The sequence below is a fragment of the Eptesicus fuscus genome, chromosome 15 (genome assembly GCF_027574615.1).
Source record: "Eptesicus fuscus isolate TK198812 chromosome 15, DD_ASM_mEF_20220401, whole genome shotgun sequence".
Classification (NCBI taxonomy): domain Eukaryota; kingdom Metazoa; phylum Chordata; class Mammalia; order Chiroptera; family Vespertilionidae; genus Eptesicus; species Eptesicus fuscus.
In genome coordinates, this window is record NC_072487.1 from 71,519,204 (window position 1) to 71,541,005 (window position 21,802).

The 21,802-nt window shown below is 40.4% G+C and overlaps 1 protein-coding gene and 1 non-coding gene across 5 annotated transcripts in view; one reads left to right on the plus strand and one right to left on the minus strand.

The window, feature by feature from the left end:
• LOC129151572 (nuclear receptor subfamily 6 group A member 1-like) overlaps positions 1-21,802 on the minus strand; it is a 61,518-nt gene that overhangs the window by 14,356 nt on the left and 25,360 nt on the right. For 3 of the 4 annotated variants that reach the window (XR_008558227.1, XR_008558228.1, XM_054726811.1), the window contains exon 2: positions 10,643-10,684. Coding sequence is in view for 1 of the 4 variants with exons in the window: in XM_054726811.1 (XP_054582786.1) it covers positions 10,643-10,684 (42 nt within the window). In the remaining 3 variants the exon portion in view is untranslated. Of the gene's footprint in view, positions 1-10,642; positions 10,685-20,461; positions 20,538-21,802 lie in introns of those variants that run through there. The other variant, XR_008558229.1, reaches the window with a different exon arrangement.
• Positions 11,963-12,069, plus strand: LOC129151803 (U6 spliceosomal RNA). The gene has a single exon (XR_008558436.1). It is a non-coding gene; the product is annotated as a U6 spliceosomal RNA (small nuclear RNA).

Consider the following 21,802-nt stretch of genomic DNA (forward strand, 5'->3'; position numbering starts at 1 on the left):
TCTTCCAGGCTACAATCTGTCTTCTTAATGATTCCATAGTATTCCACTGCACGAATAACCACAATCCATTTAATTACTCCCCTATTAAACTTATGAGCTGTTTCTAATCTTTTTGCTATTAAATGCTAAGAGGAATACCTGTGGATATACATTTTTGCATACCTGTCATTTCTTATAGAATAAATACCTATGAATACTTATAAATACCTATGAATATTTATTAACTGCTAAATCTGCAATTTTTAATTTTTAAATTTTAAACTGCTAAACCTGCAAAAATAAACCTATACATTTTCAGTTTTGCAGTTATTATTAGATTACACTCCTAAGAGTTCCCATTTTCCCACATCAACTACACTGACAATTATCATTCTTTAATATAGGAGCTGCAAACTCAAATGCCTACAGAAGACTGACAGGAAACATAAATGGATGAAGGAGGCCATATGGGAGTGTATGCTCACCTGAGAATGCATATTCATTTAACTAGGGCAGCCTATTCTGTTCCAGCCAAAAGGCGCCATGTAGAATCCAGGCCCCGTGTTAGATCTTCCAATTTCAAGAAGGCCAAAGACCCAAATTTTTATGAAACTTTTGCAGGTTTTAAATGTTGGCAACAAACATGTTTTTATTTACACATCCAGGTAGCCAACAAAATACATCTATAAGCCAGACTACATTTAGCACATGGAATTATGTTCTAAGGTAAAAAAGATGTAACACATTTTCATTTTGAATCTTATTATATTCATGACTAGAGCCCTGATGCGTAAAATTCATGCATGTGTAGGCCTTCCTTCCCCCGGCTGCCGGCACTGGCTTCCCTCTGGCACTAGAGACCTGGGCTTCCCTTGCAGCCCCGGCTTCCTCCAGAAGTTTGTCTGGTCTAATTAGCATATTATGCTTTTTTTTATTATTATAGATGCTTATCTCTTCCTGTGCTTACCAACAGAAGATGTATTTGTTTACTTTTGGTTCACAGTGACTGCTAGAGCCTTCAGAAAAAAGATGCTTATCTTTTTTTTTCCAGATTCATATCTACAAACATTGGACACCAAAAAAAAAAGATTATGTAACAGAAGCTAAAGCGTTAAGTGACCAAAGTGTGCTCAGAAAAAGCATATGAGGTCTCATTTAGGACTGAGTTGCCTTACTCTCCTCAGCGTATATACAGCACACCATAAGATTTTTTTAGAAAAAATGCTAATTTGTAAAACTATGCATAACTTAGAAGAGGGTGGCTGTAATAATCTAGGGCTCCCTCCACTTGATACATTTATCTAACAGCAAATTTTCTCTTTGGTGAGACATCAAAAAAAGGAAGAGAAGAATTCCCACACATCTCCCTTTGTTATCATATTGAATTTAAACAAGCATTTTCAACTTTTTAAAATGAAATAAAACAGATGTTTATATAAATCTTTCTCTGATCTCAAAAATGTTACTGCAGTACTGCTCCGTTAGGAAGAACAATTTCAGCAACCTCTCCAGTGTCAGAGTTTCATCTCATTCCTTCTTAGTCATCCATTATAAATCTCCAGACCCAGATGTTCATTCCCTGCAGTCACCAGAGATAATGGCAGAGATCCTTGACTATCCAAGGTCCCAACAACAGCTTTTGAATGCAACTATCTTTTCATCAATTGTAAACAAGTCCTAAACTCTTGGCTCCATAGGGAGTCCCTACCAAGTCAGTACAAACTCTGAAACAGGGGCAGAGGTCAAGGGGATGAGAGCTCAGCCTAAGCTCGGGATCTCACGCCACTCCCACACTGTTCAAAAGAATCCTTATCAGAAATCCAGACCCAATGTTAGATCTTCCCAGCAAAAAGGTCACATTCAGGAGACTTGATCTAGCAGTGATCTAGCAGATTCAGCTGAAAAAGCAGGCTCTTGGAACAGTTATGACTGCAAAATACCTAAATCACTAACAGAATGTTGTGTAGGAAAGGTGACATAAGGGGAAAACAAGGGAGATTTGTGAACTTATCTTCATTTTTTTCAGGAAAGAATCTATATGATAAATGGATAAATCCTTAACCTGAGCCACAGAAGAAATCTCTTGCCTGTTCATCCTACCATTTACCCATGGATCCCTGTTTGGTGGCTATTAGTATGGCAAGAGAGGGAAAGATTAAATTTAACTTTCAAGTTTCTTTTGAAATGCTCATTTACCTACGTCCTTGATCAGTAGACTATATATATAAAGTCTAGGTTAGCAAGAATCTGTATTATGCAGTGTTTTAAAAATGGTTAATAGTCAAACATTTAATTGCACAATTTTTCCCCTCAGCATGCTCTCTATAAGGCTTTGCTACTTCCCAAAGAGAAAGTACATAGTCTGAGTATTTGTTTTAATAGGCAGAGGATTAACTCTTTAGTTTCCTAAGAGGTTAAATAAATGGGTTGGCAGATGGTCATTTGGGAGGTTACCTGCTGCTGGTTGGGGAAAGAGGCCCAAAATATTCTAACAATCAACCAGATGGTAAAGAAGTCTTAGCCAAAGTGGTCAGCAGTGCATGAGCTCTGCTCCTCTGAGGAAACTACTTACAAAGCAGTAATCACACCTGCTAACATCTGGAATGACTTACCTTTGTGTCATTAAGAAACACAGGCTAGTCTAATTGAATAAAGTGCAGTTACAACAGCCCCTGAGTGCAGAGACTGAGAATTTCAACTTTACCTTGTACAGCCTAAAACAGCAAACTTAATAATATTTACCATTTGCCAAGCATTATTCTAAATACATATATTACTTCACAACAGCCCTCACAACAGCCCTATAAAGTAGGAATAACTTTTTATTGCCCCCATTTTACAGATGGAAACACTGAGGCACAGAGAGATTAAATAAACTTAGCCAAGATTACAGAGCTTAATAAATATTGAAGCCAAGCAATCTTGAGCCACAGCCCATGCTCTTTTTTTTTTTTTAATATATTTTATTGATTTTCTACAGAGAGGAAGGGAGAGGGATAGAGAGTTAGAAACATCGATGAGAGAGAAACATCGACCAGCTGCCTCCTGCACACCCCCCTGGGAATGTGCCCGCAACCAAGGCACGTGCCCTTGACCGGAATCGAACCTGGGACCCTTGAGTCTGCAGGCTGACGCTCCATCCACTGAGCCAAACCGGTTTCGGCCCATGCTCTTAATTCTAAAATATTTTGAGCTAAAGGGTTCAACTGAAATGCAGACAAAAAATTTATACAGGGGTGGGGGGGGGACAATGGTAAGATATGTACACATATAATACCTTAATTAAAAAAAAAAGAGGAACTGCTGAACAACAACAACAAAAATTTATACAAAAACATGTTAACTGTAATATTATTTATAACTAGTGGCCTGGTGCACGGATTCATACACATTGAAAGGAAATTAATTAGAAGAAAGATGTGTGCGGTAATTATGTTACTGCAAAAAACTACATATCAAAATAGTATCCTACCTAATAATAGACAAATATGCAAATTGACCATACCTCCGACACACCCACAAGCCATGCCCACAAGCCACACCCACCATCCAATCAGAGCAAGTATGCAAGTTAACCCATCCAAGATGGCTACAGCCACAGAGAGCAAGGTTTCCCAGGCAACAGAGGGAAACAAGCTTTCCACCAGCCATTGCAGGCCTAAGCCTCCACTCAAGCTACAAAGTTTCAATTATAGAAGGTAAACAAATTCAAACAGAAATAGCGTCAGAATGGAGCTTGAGAGAGCAGGCCAGGGTTGCCACCAGCAACAGGGGAAGCAAAGCTTTCCGCACACCCTGGCCGGGCCCACCCACTTAAGGCAACAAAGTTTCAATTATAACCCCAACAGAAATGGCTGCCGCCGCGGAGGGGCCCCAGGCTTGGCTCCGCTCCAGGCTACAGTTTCAATTGTAGAAGGAAAATAAATTCCAGATACCAGGGCCTCCGCTTGGGTTGCCAGGGGGCGTGGCCGGCCTGCAAACCACCACAGGCCCCTCGCTCAGGCCGCCCCACACCCCAAGGGAACCCCACCCTGATCACGGACACCCTTCAGGGCAAACCAGCTGGCCCCCACACCTGTACCAGGCCTCTATCCTATCTAATAAAAGAGTAATATGCAGATTGATCATCACTGCAACACACAATATAGCTGCCCCATGTGATCAAAGATCCTGCCCCCATGTGGACACAAGATGGCCAGCAGGAGAGGGCAATTGGGAGGTACCCAGCCTGCAAGGGAGGGCAGTTGAGAAGGACCAGGCCTGCAAGGGAGGGCAGTTGGAGGTGATCAACCCTGCAGGAGAGGGCAGTTAGGGGTGACCAGGCCAGCAGAGGAGGGAAGTTGGGGGCAAACAGACTGGCAGCAGAGTGGTTAGGGGGTGATCAGGCTGGCAGGCAGAAGCGGTTAGGGGCAATCAGGAAGGCAGGCAGGCAAGCAGTTGGGAGCCAGCAGTCCTGGATTGTGAGAGGGATGTCCCAGATTGGAGAGGGTACAGGCTGGGCTGAGGGACAACCCCCCTCCGTGCACGAATTTCGTGCATCGGGCTTCTAGTATATAATATAGTATCCTATCTAACAAGAGTAATATGCAAATTGACCATCACTCCAACACACAAGATGGCTGCCCCCATGTGGACACAAGATGGCCACCACAAGATGGCCAACAGGGAAGGGCAGTTGGGGGAGACCAGTCATGCAAGGGAGGACAGTTGGGGGAGACCAGGCCAGCAGGGGAGGGCAGTTGGGGGAGACCAGGCGAGCAGAGGAGGGCAGTTGGGGGCAAGCAGGCCTGCAGGGGAGGGCAGTTGGGGGGAACCAGGCCTGCAGGGGAGGGCAGTTGGGGGGGACCAGGCCTGCAGGGGAGGGCAGTTAGGGGCGACCAGGCCGGCAGGGAAGAGCAGTTAAGGGTGACCAGGCCTGCAGGAGAGGACAGTTGGGGGTGACCAGGCTGGCAGGGGAGGACAGTTAGCAGTGACTAGGCCTGCAGGAGGGCAGTTGGGGGGCACCAGGACTGTAGGGGAGGGCAGTTTGGGGTGACCAAGCTGGCAAGGGAGGGCAGTTAGGGGTTACCGGGAGCAGGAGAGGGCAGTTAGGGGTGACCAGGCTGGCAGGGGAGGGCAGTTAGGGGTAATCAGGCTAACAGGGGAGCAGTTAGGCATCAATGAGGCTGGCAGGAGAGTGGTTAGGGGGTGATCAGGCTGGCACGCAGAAGTGGTTAGGGGCAATCAGGCGGGCAGGCAGGCGAGCGGTTGGGAGCCAGCAGTCCTGGATTGTGAAAGGGATGTCCAACTGCCTGTTTAAGCCTGATCCCGGTGGGGTCCCAGATTGGAGAGGGTGCAAGATGGGCTGAGGGACACACACCCCCCCCACATGTACGAATTTCATGCACCGGGCCTCTAGTCATAAAATTAAAACATGTGTGTGACTGGTGCCAGTGAGAGCGTTATATGTTTATTTTTAGGTTGCCAGTGTGTGTCATATGTACCGGCCAGTTGGTCGGTCGGATGGTCAGTCACTTTGCCTTTTATATATAGAGATGTACAAAAAACTGGAAGCAATCTAAATGTCCAACAATAGGAGAACAGATAAATAAATCATGGTAAAGTTATTATAATGAAATATTATCCTACCATTAAAATTATTTATGAAAAATGCTTCATGACTTGGAATAATATTCCCAATCTAATGCTGAGTGGCGGGGAGGAGGGAACAGTATACAAAACTGTATATATATTACAATTGCTACTTATTTATGCAAAAAATAAGCTCGGCCCAGGCCAAGTAGCTAGCTCACTTGGTTGGAGCATCGTCCTAATATGCCAAGGTTGCAGGTTCAATCCCTGGTCAGGGCACATTCAAGAATCAACCAATGATTGCATAAATAAGTGAACAACAAATCAATGTTTCTGTTTCTCTGTTATATTCTCAAAAAAAAAAAAAAATCAAGAAATAAAAAGTTTTAAAAATATACAAAGTCATGGCCATTTGGTTAGAGAACCGTCCCAATACGCCAAGGTTGCGAGTCAAGGCACATACAAAAATCAACCAATGAATGTGTAAATAAGTGCAATAACATTTGATGTTTCTCTCTCTCCCTAAAATCAATAAACAAAAATTTAAAAGAAATATATTTGTCAAAGAAATAAGCTCAGCCGAAACCGGTTTGGCTCAGTGGATAGAGCGTAGGCCTGTGGACTCAAGGGTCCCAGGTTCGATTCCGGTCAAGGGCATGTACCTTGGTTGCGGGCATATCCCCAGTAGGGGGTGTGCAGGAGGCAGCTGATCGATGTTTCTCTCTCATCGATGTTTCTAACTCTCTGTCCCTCTCTCTTCCTCTCTGTAAAAAATCAATAAAATATATTTAAAAAAAAAGAAAAAAAAAGAAATAAGCTCAGATACAAATGGAAGGACATATTCCCAAAAAGAAACAATGGCTATTTCCAGGTGGTGAGATCAGGGGTATTCATATATATAAATATATATATATTTTTTTAGTGTTTTCCACAATGAACATGCATTGTCCTACTAACAAAGTCAATTTTTTCTTTTCATCAAGCTATACCAAGATCTTTTTTTTTTTTAAATATATTTTTATTGATTTCAGAGATGAAGGAAGAGGGAGAGAGACAGAAACATGACTGATGAGAGAGAATCATTGATTGGCTGCCTCCTGCAAGCCCCCTACTGGGGACCGAACCTGCAACCCGGGCATGTGCCCTTGACCAGAATCGAACCTGGGACCCTTCAGTCTGCAGTCTGAAGCTCTATCCACTGAACCAAATCGGCTAGGGCTATACCAAGATCTTTAAGCAGTTGGTAAAAAACAGCTAAAAAGCACCTACTCTAACTTCAAGTAGTTCCTTTCCTTGGGATAATACCCTTTGAACATCGAACAATACAGTCAGCACATACCAAAAGGAATGCTCATCTTCAACTTTGAAAACTGAGTTAAAATGAGTATTTTCAATTTTGGTCAATGTTTACTCTCTTATTGCTTGTAGAATTATTTTATAAGTAGAGAAATGGATTTAACTATTTACAGGCAAAAAACTCAGAAATGACTTTGCTGAAATAGATAATAAGGGACAAAAGTTTGACTTTGGAGGAAGAACAGCTGTTGCTAATCCAACTATTTACCCTTTGACCCTCTCTCTGGCCAATGACTGAACAGTATCAATTGTTTTCCTATTATGTGCTGTTTACAATCCCTGAGAGGCATGAAAGGAATTAATAATTTAGCCTAGAAAGCTAACAGCCTTTATTGGGGAGCCCCTTGTCTGTGAGGCAGAAATCAGAGTAAGTAGCGGTCCTTAAGTCACAGATCCCTTTACTATTCCTATTTTATAACCTAATTGGCCCCCAAACATAAATCAATTATTTCTCCTGTTTTAAGCAACAATGACTTCTATTCTCTAACTTCCCTTGTATCAAGTCAGTCCTTGTTCTCTTGGGTTTTACAACTACACAGTAAACACGATGGCTGAGGAAAAAACTCGGGGAGCAGGGCAGACTGGGGTTATTTGGAAACAGAAGCACAGAAAGGTTATGCTGTTTTGAACTTCTCTTGACCTTTGACTGCCCTTGTCCCTAGCTTATGCTAATAAGGCAGGGTACAGAGATGCTTCTTGTAGAAATGAACTTAGCCTGAACCTGTGCCCTAACATTGGACTCCAGGAAGCCCAGGAATCATAGGAAGGCAGTCAGAGTGTGAACAGCTGCCCATATTCTAAACATGGCTACCTATCTATCTGTTCTATTACAAGAAAAGGTGTTTTAAAAGAGGCCATTTGATTTAGACAAAGTAAATCCTTCCTCATCTAGTTCCAACACATCCCACCTGTTGTCCCAAAAAATGACTGTCTACCACCACTGCCAGGCACAATGGGAAATCAGCAACAATGGTATTTTCTCATTCAAAATAAGCAAGTATGAGCATGTTTTCCCTATTAGGAATTGGGGAGGATTGGGGAAGCCATTGGGACCTCTAAATGGCCAAGATGCATCACAAAGAAATCCCTATTGTTCTCAATCTTACGTGCGAAAGTCATGAAGTATTAACATAGGAGATGTCATTCCTTCCCAGTCAGAAGTCAAGGAATTTGCAATATCAACAACAACCAATTTAACACAACACACAAAAACCACCTTAGTCTTGAGATTCCCCATCGCTCAGTAGGGCTGACCATGCTCATTTGAACCCCAAGATTGATTCAAATCAAAATAATAAAATTTTATTTCTGTCCATTTATTATTATAATATCAGACTTGCATGTATTTCTTCCAAGAGAAAGAACAAAACACTAACTTCACAAAAATATTATGAGTATTATTGAGAATATTACTAGTAAACACATAAACTAAGCACAACTTTTAAAAGAAAAGTGATCTTTTTAGGCGACTTCCATTGTGTACTGATATATAAAAGTAGAGGCCCGATGCCAAGGCTCGGCCCTCACAGCCCTGGCAGCCCCGGCTTCATCCAGAAGGTTGTCTGGAAGGTCATTCAGTTGTCCGGTCTAATTAGCATATTATGCTTTTATTATTATAGATGAGTAAATATTTGTTTATTCTCACGGAATGGAGAGGTCTATAATTCACATATCTAGCTAGAAAGTCTATGCAGAAATGTTAAATGAGTTAGAACTAGTTGGCCCAGAAAGAAGAATCATCCAGTAATAATCTTATGAAAATAACAAGAGCCTTTCCTAGAAGATGGGCATGATTTGTTTTCAATTGCTACTAAGTGCAGAAAAGGAGAATAAGTTTAGGTACTATGTGCTAAATTAGAGGTTTAAAAAATTTTTTTCCAATAACTCCAGATAAGAAAAGATTTTCCAATATACAGTTAATACATGAAGGCAGGACCTAGACTTGTATATCCCTGGAGCACAGAAATGGGCCTGGAGCAGAGAAAACACTCAATATTTGAGTCCTCAATTAACTGACATATTTTATGCATATGTATAGTTCTGCCTGAAATATTACAGGGCATCTTAATATCCTTTCTAGTGTTCAAAAATGACTTTAAAAAAGGAGCATAACTCAAGAATTTACCTTTTCCTCCTCCTAAATGAAGGCTATTCATAAGAGGACAAAGATAAATTGGCACGTTCACTGATAGTACTGGAATTTCAGGTGGCAGAGCAGGGTAAACTGAGCCTATAATACCTACAAAACTGATTCCGAACTTTCCAGCTTCTAGAAAAACAAATCCATTTCCGTTGTGTTTAATAAGCTTTGTGGGATTTATTTTGTCCTGCCATTAATAAGTATTAGTTGAACAAACATAAATGTTTATACTATTAAGGTGTGTATGGGGGTCGGGGGTGGTATGTGAGAAGGTCCACAACGTCAGAGAAATGACATTAGTTAGCCAGGATGGTAAGAAGGCGAACTTCACCACTTACCCCAACAGCAGATTGGTGACAAATAGCCAGCCCCATGACCCTAAAATGTAACAGAACTAGAAAAGTAACTCCAGATCATTTCATGGATTCTCAATCTAAATTATCATCAGACTTTTGGACTTTATAGCAAAATAAGGTCTATATACACTGCATATTCCCATATCCTATTTCTAATAGTTATATCAATATCCAAGAATGATGAATGCCACATTTAAAAAAATATTTTTTTTATTAATTTCAGAGAGGAAGGGAGAGGAAGAGATAGAAAATCAATGATGAGAGAGAATCATTGATCATCTGCCTCCTGCATGCCGCACACTGGGAATCGAGCCCGCAACCCAGGAATGTGCTCTGACCGGGAATCAAACCATTACCTCCTAGTTCATAGCTTGATACTCAACCACTGAGCCACACCAGCTGGGCAAATGCCACATTTTGAGAGCACTGGAAACACAAGTGATTATCTATGATCAAGACTTACATAGTCCTGCCCTGGCCAGTGTGGCTCAATTGGCTGAGCATCATCCCATGCACCAAGAGGTTGCTGGTTCAATTCCTGGTCAAGGGCACATGCCCGGGTTTTGGGCTTAGATCCCTGGTAAGGGACGTGTAGGAGGCAGCCAATCTATGTTGTGTTCTCACATCCATGTTTCTCTCTCTCTCTCCCTCTCCCTTCCTCTCTAATAATCAATAAACTATTTTTTTTTAAAAAAGACTTACATAGTCCTGAAAAACATCATTTAATTAGACCTTGAAATAATTACTCTCATATCATCCCCTTAAGAATGTAGATGAAGGTGCTTCAAAAATTAAACTCTGGTATAAAAGTTATCAATTTTAAATATCTAAACCAAGCATAATCTTTTTTTGAAAGAAATTATGTCAAAACTAATAAATACTTTAGAAAAGTGGTTGTGGGTATATGGTTGTATGTGTACATAAGTGAAAGTACAATTATTGTTATTACTGGTTTCGTGGGAAGATGGATGGATATGAAAAGGAGATTAGAATTAAATAGAAATGTTCAGCAAACCAATGTTCTATGAATGGGCTCAATCCTGGCCACTGAATACGATCAGGAAAAGAAAAAGAAAGCATAACTAGGAAAGATACAATGCCCTCCCCATAATTATAAATTAAAGTGAAAATAAAATCTGAGTCAATAAAGGCCTATCCATGACATCTGAAGTTATACATTTAAAAGTACACATACACATCCTTTTTTAGTCACAAACACTGGAGAACATTCAGAACTTACTAGTGCCTGGGTCGAGCTCTGCCAAGTCATCCTGACAAAAACCTAAAGAGAAAACAACAGGAAAAAAAGATTATGATTTGTGAATTACTCCAAGGTGACACTGAATATAAAAATGCAAATATCATATAGTATTTTTTAAAATCCAGACTCAGAAGTCAAATCTGGATTTAAATCCTAGTTCTAGCGGAGAAACCAAGATGGTGGCATAGGTAAACACCTGAACTTGCTGCCTCACACAACCACTTCAAAACTACAACTAAAAGACAAAACTGACATCATCCAGAACCACAGGAAGGCTGGCTGAGTGGAAATTCTACAACTAGAAGGAAAGAGAAAAGCACACTGAGACTCACAGGAGCTGTGGAAGTTAAGTGCAGAGGCACACGCGAGGAAAGGGCTAGCATCTGAGTACGTGGCTTTGTAAATCCAGAGGGAGACACAAGATCCAGACTGCTCTGAACTCCAGTTCTGGGCAAGACTCTGGGGACCCAGACTCATAAGGGGAGAAACTGGACTATCTGGCAGCAGCTGGAACTCAAGGGCGGCTTTCTCTCAGAGGTGCTTGCAGCGATTACCAAGGGACACTGAGACCCAGGGGCCTCTTAGGGCAGGGCTGACAGGAAGCCATTGTTGTTTGCTCCGCCCTGAGACCCCGCCCCACCCAAGCTGTGCACAGAGGCTTTTGCATATGAATGGCCTGGTCCTTTGAAATCTAAACTTACCTATCAAACTGCAGCTGAGTCAGAGAGACCCAGAACATCCAAAAGAAGGCCCAAGGCCCCACAGCAGTTTGTATTGTTTCACAGCTGGGCCTCATCTGGGCACCTCCAAAACCCAAACAAAGAAGAGGAATCTGCAGATCTCTCCGTAGCTCCTGCTGAGTGGACTCAGGCAGAGGCTAAATTAGCACTTCCTTGGAGATCCAAGAGCCAGTGTACCCAGTGGTCAGAGTGGGACCATCCAGATTACAACTCCTCAGATCCATAAGGGACACACTCAGGGGGCAGACTCAGTGAGCACCAAAGCCCCACTGAAGCAAGTCTTGCCTCATAAGGGCGTCTCCAGCACAGAAGTTCTCCCATTGTAGACACAGCTGATCCTCACAGCCAATTGGCCTGGAGGTCAATTCCTCCCAGTGATACCAACAACAATCAAGGCTTAACTACAAGATTGTGCACACAGCCCACAAAGGGGTGCACCAAGAGTGTCCACCTCAGGAAACTGGGGAGGCTGAGCCACTGGGCCCTATAGGACACCTAGCACACAAAGCCACTCTATCAACACAGGGAAGCAGCCCAAATGCAGAGACAAACAGGTCACGTGCTCGCTTCAGCAGCACATATACTAAAATTGGAATGATACAGAGAAGATTAGCATGGCCCCTGCACAAGGATGACATGGAAATTCGTGAAGCGTTCCATATTTAAAAAAAAAAAAAAAAAAGGAAGAAACAGGTTACAAATGAAAGAAATAAAGGATATAGAGTTCAAAATCACGGTTATAAGGTTTTTCAAGAATTTTCTAGAAACCGCTGATAAATTTAGTGAGACCCTCGAGGATATGAAAAAGGACCAACTAGAAATTAAGCATACACTGACTGAAATAAAGAATAATATACAGAGATCCAACAGCAGACTAGAGGATCGCAAGAATCAAGTCAAAGATTTGAAATACAAAGAAGCAAAAAACACCCAACTGGAAAAGCAAAAAGAAAAAATACCACATGATCTCACTCATTTATGGAAAATAAAGAACATTATAACCTGATGAACCAAGAGATAGATACAGAGGCAGTAAAGCACTGAACAGACTGTCAATTTACAGCGGGAAAGCAGGGGAGTGATAGGAGGGGGGGAGGGGAGAGATCAACCAAAGGACTTGTATGCATGCATATAAGCACAACAAATGGACACAAGACACTCGGGGGGTGGGATGAGGGCATGCGACAGGGGGTAGGGGAGGCTGGGGGAAGGTAAATGGGGGAAAAAAAAGGAGATATATGTACTACATGTAATACTTTAAACAATAAAAAAAAAAGTTAAAATAAATAAATAAATAAATAAACATTTCCCTGGTCTGTCAAAAAAAAAGAAAAGAAAAAAGAATCCAAAGATATAAAGATAGTGTAAGGAGCCTCTGGGACAACTTCAAGCGTACCAACATCAGAATTATGGGGGTGCCAGAAAAAGAGAGAGAGCAAGATATTGAAAACCTATTTGAAGAAATAATGAACTTCCCCCACCTGGTGAAAGAAATAGACTTACTATTTGGTGTGATCCTCTTTGGATTCCTTTTGTTTGGGGCTCTCTGCACTTCATGGAGTGCAGAGAGCCCCAAACAAAAGGAATCCATGAAGTGCAGAGAGCCCCAAACAAAAGGAATCCAAAGAGGATCACACCAAGACACATCATAATTAAAATGCAAAGAGCAAAAGACAAAGAGAGAATATTAAAAGCAGCAAGAGAAAAAACAGTTAGTTACCTACAAGGGAGTACCCATATGATTGTCAGCTGATTTCTCAACAGAAACTATGCAGGCCAGACGGGAGTGGCAAGAAATAGTCAAAGTGATGAATAGCAAGAACCTACAACCAAGATTACTCTACCCAGCAAAGCTATCATTCAGAACAGAAGGTCAGATAAAGAGCTTCACAGATAAGAAAAAGCTAAAGGAGTTCATCACCGCCAAACCAGTATTATATGAAATGCTGAAAGGTATTCTTTAAGAGGAAGAAGAAGAAAAAGGTAAAGATAAAAATTATGAACAACAAATACATATCTATCAACAAGTTAATCTAAAAATCAAGTGAATTCAAAATCTGATGAACAGAATAAACTGGTGAATATAACAGAATCAGGGGCATAGAAAGGGAGTGGACTGACAATCCTCGGGGGGAAAGGGGTGTGGGTGGTGCGGAAAGAGACTGGACAAAAATTATACACCTATGGATGAGGACGGTGGGTTGGGAACCGGGTGTAGGGGAGCTATGGGGGAAAAAAAGAGGAACAACTGTAATAATCTGAACAATAAAGATTTATTTACAAAAATAATAAAAATAAATAAATAAATCCTAGTTCTATAACTTTAGCTACTATATATATTTCTCTATGAACTTCCATTTCATTACCTTTATATAAAAAAATGGATAGTAACAGCACTTACCAGAATGAGGATTAAGTGAAATCCATATATATAAAAGCCCAGTGACCGGAAAGGCAGAATGACCAGAATGACTGGTACTGAGGCAGCCAACTAGTCTGATCTGGGCCCCGATCAGACCCCCCCCACCCCGACCAGTCCAGCCCCCGATCAGCCCCCAACACCCCAATCGAGGGCAAGGCCAGCCGGCCAACCAACCGAGGCCCCTCACCCCCGCGGCCCCACCCAATGGGCCCCCATCGGGGCAGGCCAGCAGAACCCCACCCGTGCATGAATTCATGCACCAGGCCTCTAGTACTGATACAAAGTGCTTATTTAGCACAGTCCTTGGCACACAGTAGGAGCTCAATAAACAACAGGACAAATAATTATGAGTAAGAATGTTAGTTGGAATAAAAATTCATGGGAAAATTACAATTCATTTAATATCTGTCATGTTCTACTTAGCATTATCAATTATTATCCAAAAGAAAGCAAAATATACAAAATATGAACTTACAACCAATATCAAACAGGATAGTTTTACTTAAAATGTTTACAAATGCTGTAGAATTTTACCCACAACACATAAATGGAAGCAGTTTTTTATTAATAAGTGTGGTATTTAGGTTGGAAGAAATACCTCTCAAAGCGAATTTCAGGCCCAAAAGGCCTGTGCTACATCTGTCTGAATTGTGCGTAACTATCACACTAAAAAGAAAAATCAACACAGCGAATGGCAAACACATAGTAAGTGTTCTATACATAGTGATAAAAAATTTTTTTCTCCTATATTGACTGCCTACTTTCTCCAGTTTGCTTTCTACTCATCATCAGTTCACATATTTCTTAGAAAATGAGCTCTTCAAGGGTAGGGACCATGCCATATCCACCTGCGAAGCTTCTTCTATGCCTAGAACAGCTGCCGATATATTATGGAAGATGCTCAAATGCAGGACGAACTAAACAGAAAACACAAGCCTGCCTCTAGATCACAGTCTGGGGGAAGACAGTCAGAGAATCAGAAAGTCTAGCCCTAAAAGTATGTGGAAGATATAAATGAGAATGTCTGATCTGAAACACCAGAGTTTAGAAGCTGTTAAAAGTGACTGAGATGCTGAAAAGGCTCACCTCAGAGCAACTTTAAAGCCTTTCTACATAAAGACACTGGGAATCAAGAAAGCTGTGGAGAGATGCCAGATAATGAGGAAATAACTCATCATTCCACATAGGTTCAACATTAAACATCCTGCCAGAAGTGAAACTGAGAATAAACAGTGATTTAATATAAACTGACTCAAAAATAGGACAAAAGCACAGGAAGGCAGAGTAGTATGATAAAATTAGACCTCTCCTAATTCTAGTCCAAATCATTTTTAGCTTAGTTATATGACTTCAAGAAAGTCATGCCCTATCTGGACCTCAGATTCTGGACATTAAATGAAAGGACTCTACTAGAGTATCAAGGAAGAACAAAGCCCAGTACATTTTTAAAAAATATATTTTTATTTATTTCAGAGATGAAGGGAGAGGGAGAGATAAAAACATCAATGATGAGAGAGAATCATTAATCGACTGCCTCTTGCATGCTCTTCTCCCCCCGCCTTACCCCCCCCGCCACCCGCCACTGGGGATGGAGACCACAATCTGGGCATGATCCCTGACCAGGAATTGAACTGTGACCTCCTGGTTCACAGGTCGACACCCAACCACTGAGCCACACCGGCTGGGCCCAATGCATTTTTTTGAAAACAAACATTCTGAACTCAGAGTAACTAGATAAAATACAAAGAGAGGGTGACTAAAAAACAAAGAAAATCCTAAGAATAGTTAAACTGGCTGGCCATCTATTGCTTTTATCTGCCTAGCAACCATCCCCACCTTCTTCTGTTAATGGCATCCTGATTTTTCTTTGGAGACTTATCCCTTTAACACTTTCAGTCCATATGACCCAAGAAGGATGGACCCTAACCTTAATAAATAGGGATTAAGCCCTAACTGGTTTGGCTCAGTGGATAGTGCATCGGCCTGCAGACTCAAGGGTCCCAGGTTCAATTCCGGACAAGGGCATGTACCTTGGTTGCGGACACATACCCAGTGGGGAGTGTGCAGGAGGCAGCTGATTGATGTTTCTAACTCTCTATCCCTCTCCCTTCCTCTCTGTAAAAAAATCAATAAAATATATTTAATAAATAAATAAATAGGGATTAACAACAGCATCTACCTTACAGGTCTGTCAAATGAGATAGTGAATATAAAGGCTTTGCACAGTATTTGACAAAGTCAGAGCTCAACATATGTGAGCTATTACTAATCCCTAAGAATAATCCAATCCAGTGCTATGTCTGTGGTAGCAAAGAGCATATTATAGGAGGGTAACTATTGACCTATTCATGTCATCCTCAAATACCTGGGATAAAACATCACCAATGTCACTTTAGTATATACCATAATTTTTTTATTTATTTACTTGAGATGGGGGGCGGGTGGGGAGAGGAAAGAGACTTTAATTTGTTGTTCCACTAACCTATGCATTCATTGGTTGCTTCTTTTATGTGCCCTGACCAGGGATGGAACCTGCAACCTGGACATATCGGGACAACACTCTAACCAGCTGTACTACCCGGCCATGGCCATGCTGTGATTCTTGAATCCTTTTTATATGTTGAGACTGTAAATTACTTGATGCCATGATTCCAGGCACCTCCTGAGAAAAGGAGGACTCTTTATATCTGCCTTAAAACAAATTCCTTTCATAGTCGCAAAGAGCACCGATTATGGAATTCAGTAAGTATGTCTAAAATCGACCCACCAGCCCTGAGACCATTGGCCAATAATGTTGTGTCTGGTTTTTCAGATCACTACTAGAACAGGAGGCCTGAGAAGATATGGAGAACAATGCTAACCCTACCTCCTGATAACATGGAATGGCTAGATCTGGTGACCATCCTCAGGATCTCACTCAGATTCTCAGGAAACAGATCTAGCTAGCAAAATGATTCCTAACTAGAAGAATGCAAATCACTGCCAGATTCAATTCAACACAAAGGCAAAGGCTATCAGAGTTGTTCAGTAAAAAACAGACTCCTAAGCCACATAAATACACAAACATACTCACAAAACCATCTGCCTTACAGATTATAACACATTAAACAGATTAGGAAATGTTCTGAAAAATCCAGGGTCTTTAGCTGGTGACTTAAATTACTTTAAAATGGGATAGAAAAGAGACAGATATATCACCAAGTCAGCATGCTCATAAGTCATCTAAAATCTAGTGCAAAGTTTATATTCACTTACCACATTTTAACTTAGAAGACAGATGCCTGGTGAAAAGGACATTGGTCTAAGAGTTGGATTCAAATCCCAGATTTGCCACTATCTTTGTTTAATTAACTACCTTAGCCTAGTTCCTGAAATGGGGCAAAAATAACCATCTTATTCAATATACATTTGGAGAATATACATAAATCACCTACTTTGTGGAAAGTGATCGATAAGTCTAGGAAATTTCTTTAACTCAAAGATAGATCCAGTTGACAAGCTTTTCTCCAATAGGCATTTGGCAAAAAGAAAAAGATCAGTGATTCCTCAATCTGTGATTGGCTACAATGATAGGTTAAAAAGTTACTTATCTTTTTCTTTATTTACTATTTTGACTATATAAGTATGTATTTACATAAAAGAATTTTAAAATTTAAGTGCCCATTTTTTTTACAAATGTGAACAAATTTTATGGGTAATGCCAGTAAACAAATTCAAGCCTGAAACACTAGCTAATTGTAATCTATAATGTGTCTTTTACAAAAATAGTTAAATGTTACTCTAGGAATGTTTTAATTTAATTTGACCGTAGGAAGGCAGCATGGTTTAATAAAGACCTGGATCCTGGTCAGGGCTGGACAACCCACTCAGTCTATTTTGAAGCCTCAGCAGCCCAGAGGCAAAATTAAGGTGAGGCCCTTAAAAGGTAAAATTCTACAACTGTAAGAAAAAATCGAATATTTCCGCCAAACAGAAATTATACACACAAATATCCTTCATGATCTGCCACTTCAACTTTATCTCCTGCTTCTCATCCTACCCTACTCTACAGTGTATACTCCATCCATCCCGAACCATAGGCATATGTTGTTTTATTGCACTTTGCTTTGCTGAGCTTGAGAGAGGTTGCCTTTTTTAGAAATTGAAGGCAAGACCCCACACACACACCAGCAAAAAGATTATGACTCGTTTTATTGTGATACTCGCTTTATTGTGGTGCTCTGGAACCAAACCAGGCAATATTTCCAAGATATGCTGTACAATGAGCTCCCTGAATTCAGCATCTTCTTTAGCCTCCATTCATTTGCACATACTATTTTCTCCACCTGAGCCAACTCTCATTCACCATTCTGATGTAAGGGCTCAGGTCAAGTCTAACCCTCTCCCACACACACACACAAGTCCAAGTTAGGCACTACAGATACAATAACTGAAGCTACTGGCTTTTCAGGAACCTTTGAAAAAGAGGAGAGAAAAACTGGTTTTAAAATCCAAGAAAAATAAAACAGACCTGCAAATGTGAAATTAAAATGTTTTAGTTAAATATAAGGTATAATATTATTTTACCCAGTCAACTATAATTCCAGTTTTATATACTGTAATTTTAAATGTGAGATATGAAATGAAGCAGAGGTTCCAGAAGGAAGTCAAGGGTCTAAAAGGATTTTGAAACTGCTCTGGTTAATTAGGTATCCCTACACAATGCTCCCACAATTCCCTGTGCTTCCCATAACACATCATGATCAGGGCCACTAATTGTGAAAGGTTCTAGAGAAAGTTGTTTTCCATAATCCCCAACACAAAGCTAAAAATCTTTACCCAGGATTTGTACTGATATATAACAGTCATTCGCTGGTCCTTTCTTGACCAACCAGCTCTGATCATTTGTATCTGTTTCCCATTTGCTTTGTCTCCCCTAATTATGATAGGTCCCCAATGAAATTCTGTATTCTTCTTTCAGTCAGATCTGGTCTCAGCCTTATCTATATCTACAGTCCCAGGGTTGAAACATGTCCCCCAGGATCCATGGAAAAATTGCTCAGTAAATGTTGAGAAACTATGTCTTTCTCCAGAAAGAAATAGTACTACACCACTATGAATTTCTTGCAAAAATATCAAATTATCTGAGAAAGTAACAGTTCACTATTCTCTGCCTTTAAAGTCTAGAAAAAGCGATATCCAATAGAAATTCCTATAATGGAAATGTTCTTTGTCCAATATGGTAGCCTCTAGCCACATGGGGATACTGAGCACTTGGAATGTGCATACTGTGACTGAGGAATTGAATTTTGTAAAAAGTATTTTTACTGATTTTTGGCGAGAGGAAGGGAGAGGGAGAGAGATAGAAACATCAATCAGCTGCCTCGTGCACGCCCCCTGTGGGGGAGATCGAGCCCAAAACAAGGGCAAGAATCCAACCTGCGACTTTTCAGTAAACAGAAGTATGCACAACCAACTGAGCCACACTGGTAAGGGTGAGACGCTGAATTTTTAACTTTATTTAATTTTAAATAAAGGTAGCCACATAAGGCCAGGGGCTATTACGAAGGACAAAGTAAAACTAGAAAGAAGTCTTCCATTCTGCTAAATTTGTTATGCCACCTTTGGACTCTGTTGCAGTTTTAAAGAAAATGAACTATGGAAATGCATATGCTAGTGTTATTTATTATCCAATTTATAAGTGTATCAGTTGTTATCAGAAAAGTATTTCCATCAGCTTGCAAATACAATCACTTATTCCTCCAAATGTTAAGTACCTGCCCACACTGTAGCAGACCCTAAGCATGGAAGATACAAGACTGACCCTATTATCCGAGAATGAACAGACAAAAATTAATTATAGAGTACAATATGAATATATTTAATGCCACTGAACTGTACACTTAAAAATGATTAAAAAGGTAAAATTTATGTTACATATATATTATAAAAATTAAAACAAATGAAAGCCTAATAAACTAAAGATAGTGAAATAAATAATAACTTGAAAAAATTAACTGTAGAGAGTGAATGATGGACAGATAGATTGAGACAGATGGACAAGATGCAGCTGGGATGTGATGCAGAGTAGTAAGAGCATAAATTTTGATATGAGAATATGTTTGAGTCCTGGCACCATCACTTACTATATGTGTGTTAGCTTAGGAAGTGTCTTCCCTCTCTGAGCCAATTTCCTCACCTATAGATTGTTGTGAGAATTCAGTGAGATGATACAATTAGGTCAGAGAATCACTATCAGTGAGCGAGCAGAAGCAGCAACCATGGAGTCAGGGGCATGTGGAAGGAATAAGCATTCACCAAACAAACAGGTCTATTTGAGAAAGCCACATGTAAAAGACATAAATAAAGAGAGAAAACAGAATGTCATCTGGCAATTTGATCTGACTTTCGGAACCCTAGTTAGGACCATATCATAAAGGGTTTTAAGTGCCATTCGGGGGAGTTTGGGGCTTTTTTCTATAGGCAACAGTCACTGAGGAAAGAAAATAAATGTATACATCTAGGAAGTTTGTCAATACCAATCCAACTCTGACTACTTCAATATAGAGACTCCAAAATTTCAACCAGTAAACTAAAAGCACAAGGAGCTAAAAGAGAGAGAGACAAAAAAGAGCTTTGTGGGGGTAGTCAACATACATATGACAAACCATCCACAGCTCCTTAAATTCTAGGAACTCTTCCCATTTTCAAGGCCCTCCTCCAACTCCATCTTCCAGGCTCCTTTTGGTACAATGGATGGCTTGTATAGAGGCTGAGAAGGAATGGGGGAGAGAGGGTTGTTTTTGTTGTGGGTTTTGTTCTTTGGTTTTGTTTTTTTGAGTAACAAACATTAACTAGCCAGACCATGGCCTGCCTTACAGCCAGGTTTATAACCTGCAAGTTGTCCTAGACCCAAGCAGACACAGAAACACTTTTTCTTCCATTGGCTGAGCATTAAATTCACATCTGCCTCTTTCCTTTCTATGCAGTGTATGGGGTGCCAATTGGGCCATTAGCTTTTGCTTCTCACAGGCAACATGACAAACCATAGCTCAGGAATAACAGAAAATGCTTTTCAATGCAGGGAGGTAGAACCACAAGTCCATACAGCAAAAGCTGGCTGGCAGAGCTTCAAGTCTTATTTCCCTTTCCCCACCTACAAATGTTAAGGTCACATTTTTAAAAGTGCAACAAAAACAATGCCCTTTTCCTAATGTTATTTTCTTGACATAAAATCTTAGGGGCAAATAAAAGGAGTGAAGGGAGGGGAAGCCAAGGATTCTCAATTATATAACCTATTGTGCCCACATATCTGCTCAGCTTAAATGCCACTTACAAGAAGTGTCTACATTTCTATGGAAACATTAATAACTTCCATATGATCAATCTACATCACCTTTCATACAGTTTTCAGGCTTCTAGCTTTGTAATTTAGCCTTGAAAACAGACTGAAGGCAGAAAAGCCAGCCCAACATTATGATATTTCAATTTTAAGACATTTTTAAAAAACAAAAACAGTACTAGCTTCAAGGCTGTGACTACAGAATCAGAAGGTGAAAACTGTTTAGGAAGGCAGTTTGGTTTGATGAGTCAGAGGTCATTAGTGTTTCTATGGAAATAGAGTAGAGGCATTTCTCAGAAAACTGCATGTACTGATGCCTCTGACACTTTTCATTTACAATTTCTGGTTCTCTGGAGTAACAAAAGGGGTTGTTCATAATTCTTCATTCAGGCTGGAGGTTAAAGAAATTTCAAAATGCACACGTACAAGAAAATGTATAAAATAATCTATCAGCGGCCATTTATAAAATCTTTACTATATGCCAGGCATTGGTTTGACATTTTACATAAATCTTACTGAAAGTAGCTACCATTATATATGGTATTATATTCTATTACACAGAAAAAAACACACAAAACTCAAAACAAGGTAACTTCTATTTAGAGCTGTTTGGCTAATGAAATCCCACATTCGCACAACACATGCTTTTGCAACAG